Source organism: Conger conger, chromosome 8 (assembly GCF_963514075.1).
Source record: "Conger conger chromosome 8, fConCon1.1, whole genome shotgun sequence".
NCBI classification, from domain to species: domain Eukaryota; kingdom Metazoa; phylum Chordata; class Actinopteri; order Anguilliformes; family Congridae; genus Conger; species Conger conger.
The window spans coordinates 50,500,468-50,513,414 of NC_083767.1; the positions used below are offsets into that span (position 1 = coordinate 50,500,468).

A 12,947-nucleotide genomic window follows, 5' to 3' on the forward strand; every position below is an offset into this window, starting at 1 on the left:
GTCTCAGTTTCATGGGTCCTTTGTAAACTATAAAGTCAGCCAGTCAGAATACAGAACACAAACTTAGAGCAAAGTCTTTCTGATTGTGGGAAAACCGATTAATTCAATTAGCATATGAAAAGACAGCAATGTGATGAAATATCATGTAACACGAGCAAAGATTAATTTAAGATTGACTGGCTCTTTGTTTTCATGCAGACATTTTCCATTCGATTATATTATTTATTGGCTCATTGGTAGGAGATACGGCCAACTGCATCAATTTGTCTATTTTACACAGTATTGACTCATCATGATTGAGATATATTTATTGTTAGTATTAAAAAATGTACTGTTAAGACACCATTAACTCAAAACCTAACTTTCTGGCTGCAGGAGTTGTACTTTACACTTGCAATCTTTTTATACCCGATTTCCACATGTTCACCCTGGTTTAGAACCTCAAAAAAAACCTTCAACTTCATGAAGTGATTACCCATCACCTCCACAAGAGGGTACTGTTACGGTAAATGTAACTACAGACACAGTGCCCTCAATAATGTTTGGGACAAAGACCAATCATTTATTTATTTGCCTCTGTACTCCACAATTTGAATTTTTAAACAAACCTATCATGTCATCAAATAACTCACATATGGTTAAAGTTCACATTCTAAGAAAAGCTGAGAATGTTCACTTTAACCGTATGTGAGTAATTTGATTTACCTTAAGGTTATTGTTGCATGTTTTGGTTTAACCACGTAGAAAACACATTACTTTTTATACATAGCCCCAGGGCACTATAATGTTGGGCCTATTTTGTCACATATCTTTTGCATGCAATGACTGCTTGATGTCTGTGACTGATTGACATTACATGGTGACGAGTCTGCCAGGTCTGTATTGCAGCCATCTTCAGCTCCTGCATGTTCCACTGGATTCAGATCGGGTGTTTGACTTGGCCAGTCAGGAATTCTTTAGTTTTTGGCTTTGAAAAACTCCTTTGTATGTTTGAGATCATGGCCTGTAGGATGAAGTGCTGTGCAATGAATGTGGAGGCAATTGGTTGAACTTAGATGCTTCTGTACACTTCGGAATGAATTCTGCTGCTGCTATCAGCAGATACATCATCAATAAAGACAAGTGAGCCAGTACCTGTGGCAACCATACATGCCCAAACCATAACACATCGATCACAGATGAGGAGGCTGCTTTGGATCTTGGCTAGCTGCTTTTGGCCTCCAAACTTTGCACTTGCCATCACACTGATACAAGTCAATCCTGGTCTCATCTGTCCATAAGGCTTTTTACACAGAAGTCTGCACGCTCTTTTACTTCTTAGCAAACTGTAACCTGGCCATCCTGTTTTTGTGCTTAACTAGTGGTTTGCATCTTGCATTGTAGCCTCTGTAGTCATGTTTGTGAAGTCTATTCAGACAGTAGTCACTGATCAATTCCCGCCTGTCTCCTGACGAGTGTATTTCAAATATAGAACATACAAATTAAAGTGCAGTAATTTCTAAATGATGATAACAAAATGTATAAAAAATAACATTGAATAAAAACTGAGGATCTGCACTTCAACCACTTGACGTTCATTTTCATTCATTTGTTTTTGGTAATATTCTGTACAACTGGGTGGAGAAAAAACCCTCCCATTAAAAGGTCTCACAAGTATCTTATTTGTGTATTTTGCATTACTTTTTTACCCCAAATGACTGGAAATCCTATTGAACATCACCGTATTAGCCTATATAACGCAGTGGTTAACTCAGGGGTCGGCAACCCTGGTCCTGGAGAGCCGCAGGGTGTGCTGGCTTTCGTTGTTGCTTGGCATTAATTGATCAATGAAAGCCGTTGATTACACAGTTAACTCACCTCACCTGGTTTCTTGGGTCTGAGTCGCTTGCTTATTTTAAGGTGGAGACGAAAGCCAGCACACCCTGCGGCTCTCCAGGACCAGGGTTGCCGACCCCTGGGTTAACTGATCAACAGCTCAGTTAATGCTTCACGTAAAATGCTTACCACCAGAAAACTGGAACTAATTATGTCCGACGTTTTGTAAAAGTGATTATTTTCAATAAAACTTAAATAAATAATGTTTCACTGAAATAGGATTTTCCCGATTTTATATTCGCTTCTGCATGCTGTCAGATTTGGTCGTACCTGCAATCCGTAGTTTACAGTACGTGACATGCTGCTTCTGTTTCTATAGCAACTCGGGCGCTATGGAGTGGACAGAAAGTAGGCTACAAGTTTCCCATATACCACTAGCTAGCTAAGTTAACATTAATGTTAACGTTCATAATTCAAGTTCGATTATTTTACATTTCCCATTACTTGCTTATTAGCATTCTTAACGTAACTCAAGGAGTTTTCCTGCATCCGTCTCACGGCAGAATTCACAATGTTCAATTTGATAGGTTGTTTTGCGGCTTCCTAGCGAACTTAGCTAGTTACATTGTTGCCAGCCACCGCTTGTCAAAATAGCAAGAGCTAGCTGGTGAACCAGCTCTTTTGTATTTCTACTTTTTATTTATTCCTGTTGTAAATCTTTTAAGATATCTTTCACTTCGTTCTTTTCCTTTTTCATTTATTGTTGTGCACACCTGTGAAGCGTTCACTAGTTTTAGCCACAACTAAAAAGAATGGATGACGATAAGTTAATCGAAGAAGCCGCTTCTCAAGAGATGAGCAAACCTAATGAAAATATCGTGGACCCTGCAGCCGAAGACATTTCTGAGGATGATCAGGTAGCCCCAGTATTTGGACGTAAGCAGTTAGCTAGTGTTATTTAGTATAACGTAACCAGCTTTCGCCGTAATGTAAGAACGATTAATAATCTTATTATTATTATTATTATTATTATTATTATTATTATTATTATTATTATTATTTGCTGCAAGATTATACTAGCATGGTCTTAGTCATCCTCATACTGGCAAGTACCCTTCGTTCTATGTGTTGGTAACGTTGCATTTTAGCGTATTATTTCTGTTTGTTTAGAAAACAAGTCAAAAATAACTTGAATGACGGTGTTATTTTTATCTAGTAATACATGAAATCCGGCACCATTTTTTAGGTTATTTATGAGATACCCCAGTCAGTGCTTTCATGTTCTCAACTGGGGAGAGACAGATTCAATTCCATTGAACGCCTGCTTATGGAACATCCTGAGGACAAAAGTGAGTAGCAGATTCAGTAACTGTTTTTTTTTTTTAATGCATTTGTTTCGTAAAGACAGGAACGCACAGGCCCTCAATTGTATTTGATTTCACTGAGTTCATAAAACTCTTTAAAACTTTCAGGTAGCGCAAAAGATGACATACGTGGAGTGACTCCAAATAATTGTGACGACTTTTTAAAGGAGCTGGCTTCTGAGTGTGGGGAAGATCTCATCACATTAAAAAAACGAGTAAGCCAATCACCAATCACCTTCCATTAAACTGATATTCTCTGACATAAGAAAGGTTTCTCTGACTTAGTGCTCAATAGCCATGTATTGCCATTAATTAGAGCTAGTGTCAATAACTTTCACTTAGATCATATCTGAAATTGAAGAAGAGGAATCTTCAGAAGTCACATGGACTGCATCCAATGAAATTACAACTGAGCTCATACCACACAATGATGAAGGTACTGTACATATTTGCCCTCTATTCGGCACATACTGTCAGTAAAATTGAGTTGGTATTTGGTTAACTGTTCATTAAATCTGGGCTATAGTTTTTATCCTTTCACTGTGACCTCATATACATAGGAATCACGATAGGTGATATTTTTGACCTGAACAATTTGTGGATGGGCTCAAAATCTGACCACTAGATACCACTGCTGTCAAACTTTACAAATTATACATATTGATGTTCATGAACCCCAGAATGGATACGATCATGATGTGCTTTTAGTGTCTGAATTTTCCCATCCCCAAATACATCATCATTTGTTGTTCTGCTACATTCAGATTCTGATGAGTACTTAGAAACTGAGCGGCAGTTCAGGGCTGAACTGATGAATTTGGAGAGAAGGTTGAAAGCAGAGGAGGAAAAGAGGATGGCCAAGGGCAAAGTGATGAAAGAGCGTTTTCTGAAAGCACGCAAAGAAGAGGAGGAGAGGAGGCTGCGTAGACAACAGTTTTTTGAAGAAGAGCTTAAAAGAATAGAATATGATAACCTGGTGAGATGGCTGTCTTACAGTTATGGATTCTACATTATGCCTTTTAAAAGTTCTTGCTTACTTTTGTTCCAAGATGTGGTGTCTCACCTTAATGAATGGGAAGTTGATGTAAATATGAAGTAAAAAAATTTTTTTTTGCAGGTTCATCAGCACCTTGAACTGGATTCCGAAGACAGTAAAATAAATGGCAGAATATCCAAGGAATTATCAAAACAGCAGGTGCAGTAGCACATTATTTTTGGTCTGTGTGACAAGAATACAAGAGCGTTTGCTGGTCTTTTTCCCAACAGCACACGTGTTAATGCTGGTTGTTTTGCTGAGCAGGAGCTGATTACAGGCCTGCAGATGCACATGGTGGAGGAGAGGCACGCCTTCGAACAGGTGCAGGCCGAACAGAGGAGCACGGCCGAGGAGAAGCAGTGCAGAGCCGCCACCAAAATCCAGGCCAGCATCCGAGCATTCCTGGTGCGCACCAAAAACGCTGTGCTGCTGAACGAGAGGAGGGAAGAGCGGAGGCAGAAGAAAGAGTCTCAGTTGCGACTGGAGAGGGAGAGGAAAGAGAAGGAGAACAGAATCAGGGAAAAACTAGAGGAGCTGAGGATCACACGGGAGGAAGAACAGAGGAGAAAGGAAGAGAAGAAAAGAAAAGAGGAAGAGAGGATCAGATGGATGGAAGAAAAGAAAAGGCAAGATGAAGAGAGGATCAGACAGGAGGAAGAAAAGAAAAGGCAAGATGAAGAGAGGATCAGGCAGGAGGAAGAAAAGAGAAGAGAGGAGGAAGAGAGGAGAAAAAAAGAGGAAGAGGATCGGCATGAGCGGGAGAGGGTTAAGGAGGCAGAGGCTCGCCTGGAGAGGGAGCGCAAACAGAAACAGGAGGAGGAAGAGGCCAGGAAGAGGAAGGAAGAAGAAGTTAGGAAGCAGGAAGAACTGGAGAGGCAACGGAGGATTGAGGAGGAAGAGCGTCAGCAAAGAGAGATGGAGGAGAGAAAAGCAGAGGAGCTTAGAAAACTAGAGGAGGAAGAGCGAGTAAGGCATCAGCAGAAAGAAATGAGCAGTATGGAGGACAGTGCAGAAGAAGCGCTTATCCCCAGAGAGAAAGAAAATCCACACTGTTCATCAAAAGAGATGGTTCTCGCTTCAAACTCAATATCATCCTCTACAGAAATGGAACAAGGCAAAAAACGCCCAATGAGCAATGACACGGTTTCCGAAGGTGACCAATCAGAAGAGGAGCAGTACAATTGGCGCCTGAAATGCTTCTATCGAACCAGCCAGTCCTCGGTCAGCTCCAGCCCTGATGAAATCCACGCCTCCGTCAACAGCAGAGAAGGCGTGGAGGCAGGCCAGTGGCAGCGAGAGGCTCGGCCCTTCCTCTGCTCAGACAAAGCTGTCGCTGATGACCCCGATAGGCCCATCTCCTCCCCATCTGCTTCTCCGTCCGACAGTGCGGACCTGGTGCGGATGGAATGGGTGAAGGACTGCACTCCCTGGGCCAAACCCTCCCCGCAGAATAACAGGAGGCCAGTGCTGAAGACCACGATTGTGAGGTGGGGCTTTGCAAAGTCATCTCCAGCCTCAGACTCCATTATACAGCCTGCTTCCTGGAACTCACACAATGAGGTACTACTAATTATCACCAAGCTCATCAGATACTGTGTCACACTCTGTATGGCTATAAGTAATAAGAAAGTGAAAGTGATGAGGGTATGTTTGGAGGCTCAAAAAAGTGAGTTTGGGGCTGTTGGCTGGTGTTTGCAGCTAGAACTCTACCTCTTTATACAGTTTCTGTATATGCCTGATGTTAAAGTCAAACCCCTACCATGTCAATTTTGTCCACCTTACCAGGTGGTAGGTACTGTACTTGTTTATTGGTAGGGCATTTGTACTTTGTGGCACACAGGAAAAAATGTAAAAAGCACTACTGAAATTATTAGTTGACATTTGAGCTGTATATTTTATAATTGACATCAAATTGATTTTTTAACGCTGGCTGATTTACTCAGGAGCTGATGGCCAGGCAGCCGGGGCAGTCAGCCGAGGACTCAGGACAGGCTGAACAGAGAGGGCTGGCTGACCTCATAGAGACCAGAGCCAGCCATCGAGCCTTTCTGTTGTGCAAGAAGAGCACGGCCCTGCAGGACGACAGGAAAGACGAGTGGAGGAAGAAAAAGGAGCAGCATCTTCAGATGGAAAAAGAGAGGGAGGAGAAAGAGGAGAGGGCCAGGATGAAAGCGTTGGAACAGAGGAGGGTGGAAGAGGAGAGGGCCAGGATGACTGCGTTGGAAGAGAGGAGGAGGAAAGAGGAAGAGGAGAGGGCCAGGATGAAAATGTTGGAACAGAGAAGGAGGAAAGAGGAAGAGGAGAGGGCCAGGATGAAAGTGTTGGAACAGAGGAGGAGAAAAGAAGAAGAGGAGAGGCAGCTGAGGGAGACAGAGGAGAGGGAAGCGAAGGAACTCAGAGAAGAAGAAGAAGAGAGGAGGAGAGAGGAGAGTCACAAGGAGAAGGCAGAAGCGGTCCCTGAGGCTCAACCAACTCCACTGTGCTTAGAGGTGAAAGGTGAAGAAGAGGCAGCTCCGGAGTCAGACCGACCGGCCAGCTCTGCAGACCCGACACAAGCTCAGGGCAGCCAAGCGGCCATCACAGAGGCAGTCACAGAGCCTTCTGAGGCTGAGGGTCACACGCCCTGTTCCAGCCTGATGTGTCTGCCCGACAGCATCGAGCAGAAGAGGCTGGCCTGGATGAAGGACTGCGTCCCCTGGAGCAAACTCTCCCTGCAGAATAAGAGGAAGCAGGTGGTGCAGGCCAAGAGCATGAGGAGGGGCTCGGTGAAGGCTCTTCCTCCACTGAGTGCGGACATTGTTCTGCAGAGTGCTGCCTGGAACTCTCTCAAACAGGTACAAACTGAAGAAACACCCAGCACTTATGACACGTCTGCTCGTAACAGCAGTCTGATGTTGTAGTAATTTAACCAGACTCGAGGAGTTTAGAAGGTTTCTGGTTTGATTTCCAGATGGTGTGCCTGTTGTACCGCGAAGGACAATATAAATTTCACTTAAGCAAGATATTTATCGTGAACTGGTTTATTGAAAATTATGATGTTCATTATCTTCAATTACATTCTGTAGGAGTTCAGTGATGCATTTTTATATAAGTAGTATAATCAATTACTGTATTTGTTGTTAATGCTTTTTCTTTTTTTTGGGCCAAATTCAATATTTAGATTTTGTCCATTACAGTTAGTTTGCTTTGCTGCTCTGTTATAAAAATAATTATATTTTTAATGTTTGGATATACACAGATTTATCTCCGTACCTTTTCCTCCATTTTACATCGTGTTATGCCCAGAAAACAAATACTGTTACTGGTACACTGAATCTAAGATATGGTAAGGTTTGACTCAGTGATGTTGCTATTGAATATGATATTGTTTTTTCACAGGTCACCACGGTCACACTTGAGGACCTACCCGGCTGTAGCCTGTCTACACTGTCTGAGTGCACAAAACTGCAGGCCTTAACCATGCGACGGTGTGGGCTGGTGGCCTTGGAGGGTCTCAGTGGGTGCAGGGGTCTCAAATACATCGACCTTCAGGTGAAAACACAATACAGACCTCCAGAACAGCAGCTTTAAATGGACTCTGCATATTTAAATGGTCTTGCTTACTGTTAGCTGATTTGTTACATCACTTTTGAGTGGCTGTGTAGCTTATTGGTGCAGGAACTTCTGCCTGTGACCCAACGGTTGCAAGTTCACTTCCTAACTGCTGTTTTGCCCACGTAGAAGGGACTGAATACATTAGTAAATATGTTTCCTTATAAGTGGTTGTGTAATTATGTTAGTTATGTTGGATGAGGGTGTCTGCTAAGCTTGCTTTCTCTTTTTAAGGAAAACGAGATCAAGTTTGTGAACTGCAAGGATCTGACCAAGCTTCGGGTCCTTCTTCTGAGTCAGAACCAGCTGACGTCCATCCACGGCCTGGAAGATGCCGTGAACCTGGACGTTCTGGAGCTGTCCCATAACCGCATCTCCCGGCTCAGTGAGCGCTCCACACACTCCACCCAAACACAGACCAGCCTCTGTTTACAGACAGTTACTCAGCATGGCCACATGGTGGCGGTGTTTGAGCGAAATACAGACGCCGGCCAGGCATGTGAAAAATGCTCTGCTTGTGAAGTGATGAATAAATATTCCATAAAGCTGGGGTTATATGCACTTAAACAGCACTTAACCTTCAGTGTGGATATGAAATCTACAGAAAATATCTAAGGCATCATTGCTTCCCACAAGTGGTCTGAAATTAAATGGTGAAAGAGTACATTAAAGTGCAATTGTTTCCCCCATGACCCTTCTGTCATATTGTCTTCCCGCTTGTAATGTGGTTATATTTTGATTTATTGTTTTCATTTCTCATTTTAGGTGGGTTAGGGTCTCAGAAGAGACTTCAGAGATTATTGATCGACCACAACCAGCTGATCAGTACCAGAGGACTGAGCGAGTTGTACACTGTCTTGTACCTGGATTGTGGGTATAACCACCTCAATAGCATGGGCGACATCGAAAACTGTGCTCTCCTCAGCACCCTGAGACTACAAGGCAACAATCTCACAGAGGTAATACACTGGCATTGCTCAATGTTTTCATATTGTCCAAAATGATCTCCTCTTCCACATTTGCTGCAACTTAAGAAAAAACTGTCTTTAAAGGCTTAATTTTTGTCAAGCCACAATGAATGTATTTGTTTAATACTTTTTACACAGTTTAATTCAGTATTTCAATACTGTACAAGCCTCAGAGGTACTGTATGGCCAGCCTGGTCAACCAAAATGGGTTTTAACAAAGAAGTGGCATGATGCTACAATAACCTTTTCACGTTCATTGTTATAGAATTGTGATATTCTCTTCATTCATATCATTCAGAAATGGAAATAAGTCTCACTTTCCATTGATAAAAACATATCTCTGCCTGTGGTGTGGAGTTGGGAGCAAGTTTCTGAGGGAGTAGCATAATGAAACAAAATAAATTGTACGTTCTTGTGTTGAATAACACGCATTTTAATATGTTTCTTAACACAATGACAGACACATTTATTGATGAATACTGCGGGAAGCCGTTTGAGTTGGATAGTCAGAAGCCACCTGTACATCCACAGACCATTGCTCTGTATTCCCTGACTAATACTGTGTATTTTATCAAAGCACAATAACCATCCCTAGCTGACTCTGAACTCACAGTTCACCCCAGGTTCTACTGCAGTATGTGAATGTTCATAAATCCACTGGAGTAGGTCATTTAATGTAAAGGAGCTCAGGTTATAAATCACAAATAGTTTCCCTTTCCCTGGATGACAGATGTCTGTCGCTAGTTATTCTTTCCTGTGTGTGACTTCACCTGGAATGAGCACATTCAAGCTTTTCTTCCTTACAAGAGGAACTCAATATAGCATCGCGCAGAGAACCTTTTAGTCACGAGTCAGCCAGGAGTCACAACCATGATACGGTTTGGATGATATGGTGAAGTATCATGGTGTATGTGTACACTTATGTGGTCATGAAGTACGCATACACCAAGATAATGCAGTATTGCTTAAATATCACTGATAATAATCAGTCATATTGGAGAATACAGTGAAATAGTTTTACAGTGTGATAACTGAATACACCATGTGAAAACAGATTCCTGTGTATGGTATAATAAGATATCTACACTATGTGGTAATGGTGTGTACTGTTTTATAATGGAATAAACTCTATGGTGGTTGTGTTCACTGTGATAATGGAGTACTAAAGGTACACACTGTGCGCTAATGCTAGCCCAAGTGATGTGTTTACTGTATGCGGCATTTCTTGTAGCCACCGAGTTTGAAGAACCACGTCCTGATGAAGGAGTTGTATCTGGATGACAACACTGTCTCGTCTCTGGATGGCCTTTCAGCCTGCTGGCTCCCTCTTCTGCAGCTCATCTCTGCATCGAAGAACAGGTAGATTATCAGTGATGTAATCGCAGCTGTAAGCTTGGGCCATACTGTCAGCTTGACAGTTTTTATTGTGTTTTTCAGCATTACCCATCTGCCTCCTCTCTCCCACTGTGTGTCTCTGCAAAAGCTGGATTTTAGCCACAACTGCCTCTCAGGTAATATCTGTACTGGACTGTATTTTACTGTACAGCTCAGCTGTAGTGTTGCTTTATCAGGTTAAGCCTTCAAAAGTATTACTATATTACTATTGTAGATTTGTCTGTCTTCATTCTAATTTCTCTAAAATTAAATTAGCTTTCTTTTCTTTGAATTTTCCAAAGAATAGTTGAAGCATGAATCTTTGTGACAATCCGATTATGAAAGCCTCACGTTTTTTGGGATGATACAGTATGAAGATGATACAGAGTATTTATTATAATATGCCAAACATATGGAGTTTATTAATTGCTTCAGTGAAATAGCCACATGTTAAAATTGTGTCACAATAATTACATTTGCGTTTTACCGAATGAATCAGCGTTATCAGTCAGGAGAAATAACTGAGCTTCTGTGTTGTAGAACTGGCTAATGTTCGTCACAGCCTTGAGGGATGTTCACAGCTCCAAGAGATGAGCCTTTCTGGAAACCCCTTTCAACAGGAGAACAACTGGAGGTAAAGAATACTACTTATCCTTCAAGCAGTGTGCAGAAATACAGCTCCACTCCTCATGTTCTCCACTTATTCACAATATAGAGACATCAAACATAAGATTATAACACTACAAATAAATTCCGAGATATTCTTCGGCACAATGTCAAATAAAGAAAGTGATCACTATTCTGGTATATAATGATACATGTTTAATTAATTTAAGGTTTATTTATGAATTCTCCTGGTCAGAAATCACCTAAAGAAAGTAGCAAAGAATAGTTCTGCTGTTTTATTCTTGTCACAGAGTATAATGGTCCCAGCCAGTGGGTGGGTTGCTGGAGGTGAATTAGGCGTGGAAGGCAGAATAAACATTCCTTTTTAATACAGAGTTTCCTGCCCACATCTGTAGACCGGTGGGTGTGTCTTTCTAAAGTTCCCGGACCAGATTACCACTTTCGCCATATGAAATCCTGCGGGATCAAGGGCTCATGATTCTGAAAATACATTTTCAATATAAAAATGTCATTTTTTAATTTCTCACATTAATCTCACACTTAAACTGCCACGTGTGGTTAATGTTCATCTAATTACCTAAAAACATTGTTACATTTCACAGTGGAACCACATGGGGGCACACAAAACACTTGAATTGTTATCCTCATCTGTCAGAAAAGTGTCAGTCAGAAATACATAAACACAAATATATTAATACTATATTATATTTAATATTATAGGTTAAATATTCATATCATTCATATCATCAAAATCATATTGAGTGCACTTTCAGGCCAGGTTCAGTTGGTTCTCCCCTGTAATCAGTGTTGTCTGATAGGCCTTATTCTGTGTATACAGTACTGTTTTTCATATTCCATTACTGAGGACTTCTTGTCTGTTTCTGTTTCTTGTTAAAATTATAGTGAGACAGTGTAGCTAGAACTGTGTTTTTTTTCACATTGAGTTGTGAAGCATCCGTGTCCCACTCCTGTACAGTTAAGTTAATATGCAAATGACACTGTCTTTGACATTATGTCATGTTGGCCAATGTGAAAATTACATTGATAATTTGAGTATATGATAGGAATTAGATATGAGTGATGAGAAGAATATCTGTTTTCTTTATATTGCCATCTTGTTACTAATTAGTGACAGTACATATAACAGTAGGATACAGGAACAGTAGGATATTTCCCATCATGCCCTCAACAGTGTGTTAGTGCTGTGGGCTCAAAATTACTTTGGTATGCAGAAAAAGGAAATTGTGCAACCTAGAAATTACATTTGTGAGCATTTTTGTGAACACAAATAATTGTCATGATGTGAATTTGTAGTTTTAGCAATGAAAACCACCATTTCTGTAGCTGGGTGCCTGTACTACATCATTTTTACAGTTGTGATGTGTATGTCTGACTCCAGTGACTGCATAGTGGCAGCAGTCAGTGATGTATGTACTTTTCTTAATAATTGCTTTTTTTTCCCTCTGCACATAAATTTGTTCTGGTGCTTGGGAGCATGAAAAAAGGTCATTTTGAGCCCTAAGATGACTATTTTCTACATGTATGTGCAATTTTAATATTGTAATGCTAATTATTTCCAGAGATTCTCAACAATGTATCTATCTGCTGAGGAGTGAAATGGCAATTTTCTACTTGTACGCACATTTTAATATTATGTTAATTATTTTCATAATATATAGGCAGAAAACAGTGCATGTCTGTTTTAATATTTGTAATTATTGCAATAGTTCATGGTTATGATTTATATTTGTATTATATTTGGGAAATCAGTTAAGATGGTTGAGATGGCTCCATACTACCTAAGTCATTCTGTGCAAAAATTTAAACTGCATACTTTTTATTTACTTTTTATTTATATCTTATATTGCAATTTAGTTTTCTGTTCATGCAGATGCCTTGGATAAAAGTGGTCTCAAATAAAAGCAGTTAATATTACTACTACTACTACTAATAATAATAACAATAATAATATGATAATAATTTTGTTATTATTATTATGATTATTATTGAGAGATATCATTATGTATTGTGAGGTAGGCCTAGTAGATGCTGGCACGAGTCTGTCTTTAATTACTCATAGGCTAACTTCTTTTGAGTCGAGTGCTAAGTCCTGAAAACACACCCAGATATGTGTTACTTTAACGGAGGGATTTGTGCGGTTCCACCATTGAC

The 12,947-nt window shown here is 40.6% G+C and overlaps 1 protein-coding gene across 2 annotated transcripts in view; it reads left to right on the forward strand.

The window, feature by feature from the left end:
• Positions 1 to 2,597: 2,597 nt before the first annotated feature.
• lrriq1 (leucine-rich repeats and IQ motif containing 1) overlaps positions 2,598 to 12,947 on the forward strand; it is a 30,778-nt gene continuing 20,428 nt past the window's right edge. For both annotated transcript variants that reach the window (XM_061252537.1, XM_061252539.1), the window contains exons 1-14: positions 2,598 to 2,732; positions 3,062 to 3,164; positions 3,288 to 3,394; positions 3,522 to 3,615; positions 3,944 to 4,155; positions 4,297 to 4,374; positions 4,480 to 5,775; positions 6,159 to 7,049; positions 7,594 to 7,746; positions 8,041 to 8,191; positions 8,572 to 8,765; positions 10,006 to 10,133; positions 10,212 to 10,285; positions 10,689 to 10,782. In XM_061252537.1, the coding sequence (XP_061108521.1) occupies positions 2,628 to 2,732; positions 3,062 to 3,164; positions 3,288 to 3,394; positions 3,522 to 3,615; positions 3,944 to 4,155; positions 4,297 to 4,374; positions 4,480 to 5,775; positions 6,159 to 7,049; positions 7,594 to 7,746; positions 8,041 to 8,191; positions 8,572 to 8,765; positions 10,006 to 10,133; positions 10,212 to 10,285; positions 10,689 to 10,782 (3,680 nt within the window). In that variant the 5' untranslated portion in view covers positions 2,598 to 2,627. The remainder of the gene's footprint in view (positions 2,733 to 3,061; positions 3,165 to 3,287; positions 3,395 to 3,521; positions 3,616 to 3,943; positions 4,156 to 4,296; positions 4,375 to 4,479; positions 5,776 to 6,158; positions 7,050 to 7,593; positions 7,747 to 8,040; positions 8,192 to 8,571; positions 8,766 to 10,005; positions 10,134 to 10,211; positions 10,286 to 10,688; positions 10,783 to 12,947) is intronic.